The sequence below is a fragment of the Colletotrichum higginsianum genome, chromosome 1 (genome assembly GCF_001672515.1).
Source record: "Colletotrichum higginsianum IMI 349063 chromosome 1, whole genome shotgun sequence".
In the NCBI taxonomy this organism is placed as follows: Eukaryota; Fungi; Ascomycota; class Sordariomycetes; order Glomerellales; family Glomerellaceae; genus Colletotrichum; species Colletotrichum higginsianum.
The window spans coordinates 5,915,113-5,928,218 of NC_030954.1; the positions used below are offsets into that span (position 1 = coordinate 5,915,113).

The 13,106-nt window shown below is 52.0% G+C and overlaps 2 protein-coding genes across 2 annotated transcripts; both read right to left on the reverse strand.

Moving 5' to 3' along the window:
• Positions 1-2,369: 2,369 nt before the first annotated feature.
• CH63R_01744 (Glycosyl hydrolase family 43) lies at positions 2,370-5,519 on the reverse strand (the record flags this gene model as incomplete). The annotated part of the gene is made up of 1 exon (XM_018296719.1): positions 2,370-5,519. One exon carries the CDS (start codon positions 5,517-5,519, stop codon positions 2,370-2,372), a length of 3,150 nt encoding a protein of 1,049 aa, XP_018165081.1.
• Positions 5,520-7,304: 1,785 nt separating this feature from the next.
• Positions 7,305-8,284, reverse strand: CH63R_01745 (Pectate lyase F; the record flags this gene model as incomplete). The annotated part of the gene is made up of 5 exons (XM_018296720.1): positions 7,305-7,505; positions 7,571-7,624; positions 7,698-7,796; positions 7,858-8,009; positions 8,080-8,284. The coding sequence occupies 5 exons, from the start codon at positions 8,282-8,284 to the stop codon at positions 7,305-7,307; spliced, it is 711 nt and encodes a 236-aa protein (XP_018165082.1).
• Between the last annotated feature and the right edge of the window lie 4,822 nt (positions 8,285-13,106).

A 13,106-nucleotide genomic window follows, 5' to 3' on the forward strand; every position in this document is an offset into this window, starting at 1 on the left:
GTAAATGCGAAGATGTCTTAGTTGAGCAAAATGCAGGAGGGGGAGGGGGGCCATGGAGGCCGGTGGCCAAGTGGTCCAACTCCGTGGACAGTAAAACAACTGACACTTGATGGCTTCTCAGACTAATAGAATTTATCAAACCCCCAAGACCAAGCAAGTGAACAGCTGCACCTTCCGCTTCTCATTCCCAATGAACGAAGTTTCGCGATGGATGGAAGATACTACTGCCGTTTCTCCCTTTTTGTACTCAAGCAGAAGACATGGGGCAAACGTTTTGTCCTTTTCAATGCGACGTTGCCGAGACCATCAGAAGCATGAGTGTCAGTGTCTTCACAGCCACCACATACAGAAATTGCCAAGATCGAGCAGCGTTTGCATTACCGTAAGCGGAAGTGCCACTTGGGCAATCAAGTAAGACAGGTCACGTACGGAAGAGACCACTCACTCGTGGTACGTCTCTGATCAGCACTGATCGAATTGACTTGGAACTTTTGGGGTACATTACAATTCAAACTTGATGCTTCAGGTGCTGTTAGGAATGGTGCAAAAGGGAGAGAAGCAGATGCAAAATTGCTAACACGTATTTCAACTACATATTGCGCCTACTAAGACTCGGGCAGACGGGGTAACTCATTACACACCAATATCCGAACTTGATGGTTTATGCCAATCTAAGTGCAATTAAATACGCTACACACGTCGATAAACACTCACAGTGTCCCAAGGTATAACTACCGGGGTGACTAAGCTAGTCCGAGCTACAATCGACTGTTTGAACTGCTTTGGCCATTGAATATTGCTCTTTCTCCCGAGCCATTCGTCTGCCGAGATTTCTAGTTGCGACGATCTGCGGGGTAGCTTCCAAGGGAAACTATACCAGGCAGGATGCCAATGTCTGGAGAGAAACGAAGATCCTAGTAAGCCCAAATGCTGGAATCTATCTTGGTAGGAAGTTGCGGGTACGTGTTGAACAGTACAAACGCCCAAGAACGCCCAAGAACGCCCAAAGTTCGTGTTCGCGTGAAAGGGACATCTGTTTGCGGACGCCAACCAGATGTTGGCTGAATTATGCCCCGTATGATGTCGGTCAAGCATCGTGAAGCCCCAATACCACTCCCACATACTACACACATCACGGATGAACGGGTGCACAACGGCTTTAGAGTTCCAGGGACTTACGGAAACGCTGATCGGGCACCCCTTCGGAGGGATGATGCCGTGACATGACGTTGAGACATGAAATCGTATATGGTCCAACTCTCCAAATCTCTGACTCTGGAATAGAACAAACCAAGAATCCGAAGGAAAACCAAATACACCTATAAATATCCATGAATTGCTGAGATGGGTATAACTTTTACACGCGCTTCTCAACAAACTCTTGAAACATAGCAGCCCCCACACCAGCCTCCTCTCCTCGATATCCATCACTATGAGAACACTCGGCAAGACCATCGCTTTCACCGTGACCATGTAGGAGGGAAATTTCTTCATGGTTGAAACGGTAGTGCTAAGCAAGTCATAGTTGCTCCATGGCTGCAGCCAGCAGCAGTCCATGTCAGACCGTCACGTCAACCGGGAGCGTTTGCCCCACGTTCTACCTCAAGGCTTGCCTTGCCTTGTCCACCATTCAGAGTCGTTGTGGTTGCCCGTCGACAGTCCCGACGACAACCGTCAACTATCCTTGTGACGGAGCACGACCTACTGGCTGCATGGGGACATCATACATCTACGAGACCGCGGTCCCCACGTGCGACGGACATAACCTTCCCACCCCAGTTATCCCGACTCTCATCACTGTCACAGCGCCTATCGCGCCAACCCCGGTTGGACCGCAGGCCTGCCCGACTGTCTTTACACGGGAGACTGTTTGTTCTACGTGCATTCAGCCCATGTGTGTGAAGCTCTCCACCATATCTCGGCTCTGTCATTGCCCAACTCAGGTTCCCACCATCACTCAAGCATTTCCATGCGGCGGAGGTTGTCCTGGTGGCTGTGCAGCCACTCAATACTTTAATGCCACGGAGACACCCGTTTGTACCAGATAACCCCCCTAATGGCTTTAAATGGTCTAAGTTTGGCAGAGGTTAGTTGGACCGGACAGGTTGCAGCAAAATGATTGTCCGTAGGCTTTTGGGTATTGCATCCATATTTGGTGCAAATATCCAGCACTGATGGCCGGCGATACTTAGGGAAGAGAAAGATCTCCAATTTACAATGAGAAATGTTCAAAATCCACTTAGAAAACAAGCTTTACAGATGAATGATTTATTAATTTAGTTTCGTCTTATTCGACTCAAAATAAGCTCATCAAGGCATCAGCTTCCCCTCCACATCACCCTGTCCCCCGCTACCGCAATAATCACAAATCACAAACGCATCACTCTGGACATGCGGCGGAACTTATGAGGAACAGTTTGCGGCCCAACGCTGGTGAGAGTAGGAACGACAGGGTTGATCAAGCCTGTCTCAGGGTCAAAGGTGACGCGGTCAATGGCGGTCTCGCGTCGGTAACCACCGCCACCAGGGATGGCGAAACGGTGGTAGACAATGTACCAATCATCGGTGCCGGGGACGTTGAACATGGAGTTGTGACCCGTGCCGAGGATCCCCTGGGTTGGGTCTTTTTGCAAGATGACGCCATGGTACGCCCACGGCCCTGCGAAGGATGCGGAGGTGGCATAGCCGACACGGTAGTTCTCGGAGCCAGTGTCGTCGATGGAGTATGTGAGATGGTAGAGACCGTCCCGGTACACGACGAAGAGCCCCTCCCGGAAATCCACCAGACCACTCATGGCCTGGAGCGTGTCCCAGTTGACCGAGATCATGTCTTCGTTGAGTTCTGCCACGAGAGGGCGACCGTTGCCCCAGTAGATGTAGTATTTCCCGGAGACGGGGTCGTGGAAAGCTGCAGGGTCGATGGCTTGGGACGCGGTGATGGCCTCGTTGTTGAGGATCATGGCCTCGGGCTCGGCGGTGAAGGGGCCCTCGGGAGCATCGGCAACCGCGACACCGATGGTCTTGGTGTTCAGTGCCGCGTTGTGGCCGCTGAAGTAGAAGTAGTACTTGCCATGGCGCTCAGCAATGGTGGGTGCCCATGCGTTACCGGTGGCCCAGGGGACGTTGCCGTTCGCGCCGTCGAGAGTCAGGAAAGGCTCGTCTCCGCGGGTCCAGGTAACGAGATCTGTCGACTTCCACGAGTAGAACGTATTCCCGCCCCAGCCGGGAACGCCGTCGGAAGTCACATAAATGTAGTACACGCCGTTGAAGACGGCGATATTGGGGTCCGCGTAAAGGCCAGGCAAGATGGGGCTGCCCATCTCGACAGCGCTGACGGTCCATTCTGCCACAGACTCGCCATCCTTCTCCAAGAGGTACTTGACTGCGGCACTGAGATCCACAGCGGTACCAGAAGCCGGCGACGAGATCACGCCCTCGGTGGTGGTGAAGGTCGGCGAAAGGGTAGTTAGGTCGGTACCAGGCTGGACCGCGAACAAGACTGTGCTAGCAGTGGTGTCAATGATGGCTGGGACCTTGAGAGCAGAGGAGTCGGCGAGAGACACTCCGGTGATGGCTCCCACATTTCCAGAGCGGGAGAGAACCTCGGCGGCGGTCATGGATCTGTTGAAGATGGCAAACTCGCGGATCTGGCCCTTGAAAAGCTTGTCCCCAGAGTACACGGACTTGCCAATGTAATTGGCAGTCGTGACGCCGTTGCCGATGTTCCTGGGGTCGATGTTCACATTCTCGTTCCGAGCCACCTCGTAGCCGTTCAAGAAGATCGCAGAGGTACGTCCAGTGATTGTGTACACCAAATGTAGCCAGGTACCCTGCGGCAAGGAAGAACTGGAGGCCGCGGTTCTCTCGGTGGACCAGTCCCCGGTGGTGATGCTCGCTCTGTAGGGACTTCCCGTAGCAAACAAGTATCCGTTGCCGTTGCCCGAGGCGGCGGTATTACCAAGGCCGTAGATGAAGTAGGGAGTTTGCTGGGAAGCATCAAGGAAAACCTCGGCCTCAATTGCAATATCCTCCACGCCAGAGAGGATGTTGTTGGGCAGCTGAACGAAGTCGTCGACACCGTCGAATGCGAGAGCGCCGTCAACAACCGAAGCACCACCGCTGATCGCAGCGTGATTCCCGTTGCCCGAAACATCCTGAAGCTGCGTGCCATCGACCGTCGAGAAGTCGTAGCGGAGGATCTCGCCGTCGGCGTTGACAGCTCTGCGAGCCGGTGCAGGCTCCTTCAGAGCGGCAAGCTCGGCGGCGGTGACCGGGATGACGGTTCCGTGTCGCGGGCTGGCCGGCAGGTTGTAGGATGCCGAAACCTTCCAGTCCGGGTTTCCAATGTCAGTAGTCTCAAGCGGGATGTAGCCGCGTCCGCCGTACTCGTCAACGAAGAGGTAGAATTTCTCGCCGTGGACATCATTAGTGTTGGACTTGAAGGCGGTGGGGCCCTCGACTGCGCTGGTGCCGGCTTTTCGGCCGATGCATGAGTCGATGATGGTCCACGAGTCCAGCGTAGATCGGAGAGATTCCGAGCTCTCCTGAATAATGTCACTGCAACCAGTGCCGCTGGCGCCCTCGTCCTTGGTGAAGCGGTAGTAGGTGTCCGCGGACTTGATGACGGTTGAGTCGATTCTCGACATACCGGCGTCCTGCCACACTGACGTCTCGCTGAAGGTGACGAAGTCACGGGTCGTTGCGTACAGCATGCGGTGGTAGGTGCTTCCTGTCCTGTTCACATCGCTGGCCTCGTAAAGAGACGAAGCCCAGAAGACCAAGTAGGCACCGAGTTCCTCGTCATAGTATGCTTCGGGAGCCCAAGTGTTTCCAGCCTCGGGTGGAGAGACCAGGATATGGCGTTGCTCAGACCAGGTCTTGAGGTCATGAGACTCCCAAACTTCGAGGTAGCGGCTTCCGATGCGTACCGCGTCGCCCCAAGACGTCCCAGAGCCGATGGAGAGATCCGTGGCGATGAGGTAGAATGTGTCACCCTCGGGTGATCGGATGAGGAAAGGGTCTCGTAGTCCCTTGGTGCCGTAAGACGAGGTGATGGCTGGCTGGCCACCGTTTAGCTCCGTCCACTCCAGCGCATTGTTGCCCTCACTGGCCGCGAAGAAGATGTTCTCGCCAGCGCGGGAGCTCCCAGTAAAGTAGGAGAACGCATAGCCCTCGAATGGGTCGAGTGACACGGCTTTGCGCACTGAGGCAACGAGCTCGCGTGTTTGGGAAACTCCCTCGTGGTTGATCGATGCTGTAAGCGCGACTGGGGTGTTTTCAGACTGTCTCTTGACGACACCACTGCTCGTGATGACGGACGACGAGTTGCTTTCCCACGTTACAGTCAGCCCATCCGAGGTAGTAGGCAAGTGAAGGTTGCCGCGGACGTCATCGAGGTTGGTGACAGTGAGAGCGGCTAGAGCAGCCTCAACTCGTTCGGCGTTGGTGATGTCTTCTTGACCTCTCGCAGTTGCCGCAAGAGCGAGTGCGGTGGACACCCAAAGTCGAAGGGAGTGCATGGCTGGGCGTATTTGGGAATCCTCAAGAGGAGAGCTGCGACAGACATCAAAGTTTCGATACGACCATACGATGGGCGGGTGTGTCTATCAGGCTTTATAGAAATGTCCATCTCTATGACCAGAAATTACCTCAAAGCCTAAGCTGCTAAACTAACTAGATACAGGCAGATGTGCAACGGTCGAGACTTTGACCGGCCGGCATTCTTGGGTTGTACTCAAACGGAAATGACGATTTCTTCCAGCCCAATTGCTGATCATTTCCTCCTGCTCTGACGCAAGCCTGATGCCAGTAACGAACCATTCGAAAGTCTCCATCAAAGGAACAAGCGCATCAGTAGAGGCTAAGCGTCGTGTTAACGGTTACACCGAATCCATGCAAGAGCCAGCGTTCATCTCTTGAACTACCCCGAACATCCCTGTTTCTCCGCAATTTGACTACCCCAGAGAGGGGCCGGCATTACGACAATGATGGACGACATCCTAGGTTTGGACGGTTGGATTGCGGGGAAGCCGCGGCCGGTGAGTAGGCTAAGAGACGATGCGGCCGAGTCAGCAGATCGCAGAAGATGGCTTGGCGGGCACTCGCGTCAGGTCCTGTTATCGTTGAACTGCTTCTGTGAGAGAGCTCTGTGGCCAAGATGGAAGCCGTTGCTGCACATGTCTTCGATCTTAGGGCTCTTAACCGGCGTGAGCAGGGACTCACATGCCAGAAGAGAGAAGTCATTGGCAACGGACAGCATGACGTCGAACGAGGCGTGGGAGTCCTTAGCACCAGATCTCGCATGGCATCAACTTGAATGGCTCGCTGCATTTCGTTTCTCAGTCGCAATCGTGGTGGAGAACATTCCAGATGCGGCCCTCTCGTATTGTCGGATGAATGGGTCACTGGGCAGAAAGAGTTCAAGGTTGGATGGAAGTGGGCTTTAACCACTCAGGTGAGATTCCATATGACAAGGTCCTCGTTGTATCGCAGCAATGATGTACCGAGATGAGCAACCCACGCGGTCGAATAGAATTGGACTAGACTGCACTCTTTAGGAAATGTGTCACGGCTCTGACTAAGCCCGATTCGCATCATCGTCCGGCTCGAGCTCTGTCACTTGTCATCGCTCGGACCGTAGCCGCTTTGAAGCACATCAGACCAACTTTGACGTTGAGCCATTTTTGTTGTCTTGGCTGGAGGCTAGCACCTGTTGGCTAACTCCTCGGCTCTTTTAAGACGCAACATTCTATAGCAGTCGTCATGTAATGAGTGGCCGACGTTAACTTAGTTAGCTGTGACGATAAAAGGAAATTATTTAGTGCTATGTATGTGTGTAAGTGAGGTGATTGTTGCTAGTCAGATTACAAGATAAATCTGGTGGAGCAAAAGCTAACTGCGCCGAGGGGGAATCGAACCCCCGGCTCCCCGACGTTGCTCGATGGCAACGGAGAATTTTACCACTAAACCATCGGCGCCATTACACATGTGATTGGATGCGGTGTCGAGTTTGGTCGACGATAGCATTTATCATGCAAAAGACTGTTTCTAGTGACGCCTACTACTATTAGAGTCTGGAACAAATTAGACGGCGCTTGTTCAACTCATCGTGTACAGGTGTAGTTAATCATAATTCAGTATTTGGCTACATACATAGCGACTAAATGCGAACAAGATAGAAGAATGTGCACGACAAGGTGCAACTAAGACGTCTGTCCCAAAAGACAATGCGCACGAAGGGTGTACATCAGGTTTAAGGCATGTCGTTGGCCATGCAATGCCTTGAAACTCCTGCTGAAGATGTTTTATCCAGAGCAAACGCCGGACTTCGAGGGCTCGCAGCCCCCAGCACATCCTGTGTACATCTGGCACTTGACCTTGGCATCGGTGCAAACATTCTTGAGAGTGGCGGTATCGCCATAGTTGGAGTTGATACCGACAATCTCGCCGCCTCCGTACGCCGTAACGCCTTCGACGTAGACGTTTCTCTTGCACTGGCTGCTGCACTGTTTGGAAGAGAAGTCAGCTCCAGCGTCAAGGGTTCGGCTGGCATGGTACAGGTTTCACTCACGTTGCCGCAAGAACGGTAGACCTTGCCATAGTCGTTGGCGTAGAAGTTGATGATCTACGACAAAAGAATTAGCAAACACTGCAAACAGTGGTCAAGTGAAAGTACAGAAGAAAAAAGACCAACTTACGTTCACGGTACCACAACCGTTGTGCTGGATGATCTTGTCACCGGCCTTGTAGGCACCGCCACCGATGATCCAGGTGTGATCACCAGCCTTATCGTTCTTCTGCACTGGGAGGTCAGCTATCTAACTACACGAATGCTGGTCCATGCAAGTGGCTACTCACAACTGAGATGGCATCTTCGCAAACATCCTCGAACCAGACGAACTCCAGGGTGCAAGGTCCATCACAGTGAACGCCCTCTTTTTGGTTCTTGCCAATGATGGCGTTCTTCAGAGTGGCTCCACGACGAAGAAGGAAGACAGCATCAGCTTGACCTAGTTGTTTCAAATGTCAGCTCGTAACCCCTTTCTCATTGAATGGCAAGGACTGGGAGAGCTGCCTCACCTCCTTCGCCACTGTTGCAGGCGCCGGAGCCACGGTCGAACCTAGCCCAGCCACCATCGTAGACCTCGCCGGCCTTGACCTCGATGTACTTGCTGTTGGTCTTCGTGGATGTGGCTGTAGGAACACCGCCTTCGTATCCGAGACAGGCGAGGGTGCTTGGCAGAGCCGCCAACATTGCGATGATGCTGGCTTTGGAAAAGTACATGATGAAAAATATTCCTGGTGATCACAAGTTCTTATTGGAAGAGTGCAGAAGAGTATTTCCTGGCTTGAACCGCTTTGTTTGATGCCGCTCCCAGCATAAGGCTCGCCAGACGAAGGCCCTATCTCACATTTATATACTTGATCGCAGTGGAAAAATTCTCGATACATGGCTACCATTCTCGAGTCAGCCATCTGTGTAACTATGGCCTCTATACAATTACCATTGGTGGACTTGTGATGGTGATTCGTGAAGGATGCAAATCATCTGGAAGCTCGTGGCTCATGGACGTTCCCGAACATGTTCTCCGGATGTTACGTTGATGCAATTCACGGCCAGCAGAACCACCTGGCTGCATATGCGATCCAATCGCATCGTTATGTTTCCCAGCAGATATTGTGACTTTGAGATGCATCATTCAAACACGCAGTTGAGGTTGGCCACCGCAGGGGGGGTGGGGATCAGAAGGGCTCTGGGGCTATTTCCCTTCAATGACAATCTCTTGTCGTTCGCTCATGTTTCAGTATGGGATCCTCGAGCAGTCATTCCAGGTTCCTGCCATGGCATTGGTAAAAAAGGTCACATTATCGGGTTAATAGTGCCAAGAACAAGCTTGTGGACGGAGAAATTGCACGTAGCCAGACGCCCCGGTCTGGATCCCCCGCTCCAGCATATTCCCCCAGTAATATCGCCTCAAAAGCTGTTCATTCGAATCCCATTGCTGGGGCACTATCGCGTGTTTATCGCTGCCGGTTATCGGGGTCTGAAGAACCCCGGCAACGAGAAGGAAGGATTACAGGTTCATTAAAAAGCAGCAAGGGTCCCATCGCGTGGGCTACCTGTATGTCACTTTGGCGCGCGAATGCTTGTACAGAGTGTGTCTGGTGAGGTTGTTTTCCTGCCTGCAAGAGTTGAACATGACTGCAACCTTATGCACTCCGCTCGGGGTTTTCAAGTGCCGGCAGGGAATGGTCTCACAAACTGCGGGCTTTTGCTCTCCGAAAACGCGGCGCATCTGTAATTAGGACGCCGTATCAGCGCTTACTTTACGCAGCATGGAAGCTCAAGGTGCGCTAGCCGTGTCTCAAGTTGTCATTTTGCCATATCTATAACTGAACTAAATCTAAAGTTATTACGACTTTGAGAACAAAGACAAGCCACTTATAATGCCCATGTAAAATTTTGCTTGAAAGAGAGGTCTTCTCAACTGCCTACAGAGATACGCCATACCGGTAACGTCGCTCTAGCGCCCTCTTGGCGGGTAGGCTCATTCTCACAACAGAGGCGGCTCACAATGCACCAATTTTGAAATTTCAAACCAACTACACAGAGTCCTAACATTTGGAGATAGACTTCATTCACTCCCACTTAACATCTCCAACTGAGAGGGCAACGAGTTGGACGGGGGCATATGGCCAAGTGTTTATTACATCGTTCTGAAGCCGGAACGTCCGTGTGAAACGCAGTCGTGGAAAGCAACAATCTGTACAGAAAGGGGGGCAAGTTGACTGTGCGGTGTGAGCCACCTTGACTTTGTAAGTCACCGCGATTGTTAAAGAGACCACGCGAACTGGTGGATTGGCTGGGTCCTTGCACTTCCACACTGCTTCAACTTTAGGTAACAGCCACAGTTTGACTCTTTCCTCCATTTCTGTCTTGTGTGTTCCGCCTCTGTTCCACTCATATGTCATTGATAATGTCTTAGCAGTCGTCTGTCAGGGACAAACTCGGAATATACCCGATTCCAAAGGAACTCTAAAGCTTAAATGATATTTACACGAAATAAAGTTTCATGTTTTGAGACTAGAAAGCATTGGTCATTCGATGAGTATATTCTTGTATTTAACCTTTTTTGTAGGACGTGTTGCATCGAATTTATGTACCTTATTTTTGTCCAGTTGGCCGACACACCCTCGCTGGGCCAAAACGTCGTCCTGTCGCCGCGCAGGACTAAGCAGATCGGCTGGCACAGGCCGCAAGATTTTCTATGTGACACATTAATACACTCTCCTATCGCCCAGTTCGGTCATGCCGGTCTATAGATGCTCGGAACTGCGCCGGGATCCTTGCGATACGGTACATCTACCGCCGTGGCATCCCCAACAACTCTATCCGAAGCACCGGAACTAAGCTTTCAGTGGAGCTGTGTCAGACGAAACGAATTTCTTTCGGGGATTGACGCCGATAGTCTACCTGTATGACCTCACACGAGCGGCCTAGGCTGTGTGCCTGCGTTTATCCTGAACATGCTAGCAGTGTGACGGCGGGAAATGGGCAGAAATGAAACGAACTGATAGTTATGCCTGTCGCTCCGGAGCCCATAGGGTTGGATCTGGTCCGTTGACACCGCTTCCCTGCCGCGTAACCATCACTGCTGTACCACACACGACACGCTTGGGTTATCTTTTAGAAGCCATTCACCTCTCACTCTCATATCATCCCTCTCTCTCAGATTCTTTGTTTAAGCCGTTTTGCGGAATACTTTACGAGGTTGGCATGCTGTGCATGGGATCTTCGCCCGATGGCTTCGCACCACCAACAACACCCGTCAACAGCTGATATCGAGAAACCGCAATGCCCGGAGCCCGTGGCTTTGGTGAACAGAAGGTCGAGAGTCAGTTGCAACTCCTCAATGCACTCGCGAAAATCGGGTTTCTCGTGGTTCCGACTTAGCGCGGGTGAGCAACCATGGGGACCGGTCGGTGAGTTGAGCCTTTACATGGGCACGGCGTTTAGCAGCATCCCCGACAACGACGAATCGATGCGATCCCCATATGATGCCCCGTGGGAGTTATCGATACAATCGGAGAAAGGATATAGAGGTGCAGTTGACTGGAAAGGGCCGCAAGATCACGAGGATCCGACCGGCGGGTCGAAGGAATCGAAGTGGGTTCGGATCGTGCTTGTGAGTATGATGACATCCAGCGTTCAGCCAGCACTCTCGGTTCATTTCGTAATTACTGACCAAACTTATTCTAGAGAAGCTGCTTATTCGCTGCTTGTTCCGGCCGTGGCAGGAAGTCTTAAGGAGTTCCAAGCACAAAAAATGTTGCAACGCCTAACACTGTGGCCATCTTCGACCTGGGTTCCATACTTGGTCTAACAGAAGTGTCTAGCCATAAATCAAGACTTGCTCGTCCAGAGGCTTTCAAGCCAAAGAAAAAAGCAGCGCCCATAGTGAACTGAAATGGACATCGGATAGGATTGGGCTTTTCTTTTTGGGCAGCAGTGAAACATAGTCTGGACTGCCTCACCGAATCCCGGCATCTATCTAGTAGTCTGATTCCTAAACGGCTGCGTCGGTGCTGCTCCATTCTCTATCAGGACGGCACCGCCACCGATGTAGCACTGCCGATTGTTTTTGGGGATGGGCCTCTGCCCTCCATGTCGACGATTGTCAAATCTTTGCCAGTTTACGACTAGACAGCTAAGAACTTCATCTGCTGGCAGCTGTTGATGAGATGTGTTGTCACTCATGTGTGGGGATCATGCTTGTTGTAACGCTACGTTGACGTGGCCATCGGATAGCCAAGTATAACTGAGATATGATAACGGCTCACTGATGATAACTACAGCCAATCCTTGTAACCTATTACCCCCTTTCAGTTCATAGTACATTTTCAACTGGTGTCTGGGGAATCGTGTGTGTAGGTCTCGGCACCAAGACCATGATCGTTGCTACACGCAAGAGCAAGTGACGATGAACTATACATGTGATTTGCCAGGCAGCAAGACAGAATCTCATCATGCCCTTTAGTTCAGCTACAGTAGACGGACTTCTGACTACATTTTGGGAGTGGCGAATGAATTCGATGCGTCCCGAAAACGGGTCCCTTGCCAGCTTAAAACAAAGTCTACTTTACGTTCAACAGCTTGTCAATCACACGTTTTCGACGTACCATCGATACTTCAGCTGAAAAGTCATATCGGAAACGCAAAATGGTACTTGAACTTCGACTGATATACCTTTCGCTACAAACATGTCTTGGCCATGAACCGGCATTATCCATCGTAGCTGATGTTTCCCCCCAAGGCTCAACGACCAAATCTCGTCCAGGAGACAACGCGGATATCCCTCTCCCGGATAACTTCTTGCCTCTCACAGTACCCTCCCAGCTGTTGCCGCCTGGAAGGATGGTTGTTCAGTCTCTTGACCCCCTCGCCAGTTCACGACCAGTTGACAGAGGCTGGCAAAGATGAGTGGCAGATTCATGGCTGTAGACGTGGCAAGTCAATGATCCACCATCGAGGCAACCAATGCCTTTTCGCGGCAAAAGTATCCATGTCACCATGTCTCTAATGAGGTTATCAAGAAACTTGTTGTTGAATTGCACCTCGTAAACTCATGGGAAAAGGGGCAAACTTGGAACGTCCTTTTCCGGCAGTGCATCTACATGCCTGTCGCCACGCTCTCCTATCACGCCGCTTTCCGGCGCGACGTCACCATAACAATACTCGTCACTGCAGTACTTCCACGGTACAACAACGCGAAACATTCTCGTCAGCCTCGTGCTTCAGAGGAGTTGCCCGTTGAGGACGCCTTGGAGGGGGGCGGAAGGGGGGGCAAAGTCCACATCCAACGACACCCAGCTGAGACTGTGCAACCTCCCTGGCGATTCTCGCGCGTCCAGCTGATCAAAACACAACGTTCGTCGTGACAAATCACAAGACTGTATTTCCCATTCACAGAAGTGCCTCTCATGCTCCTCAACCTTCCGAAGGTTTCCTGCATGACTGTAGTGGCAGCCTAGGGGCTCTCTGTTCAGAAAGTCGGGGATAATCGCCCCAGAAGTCCTCTCAGCCTGTGTTGGGAGCAGGTTTTCCA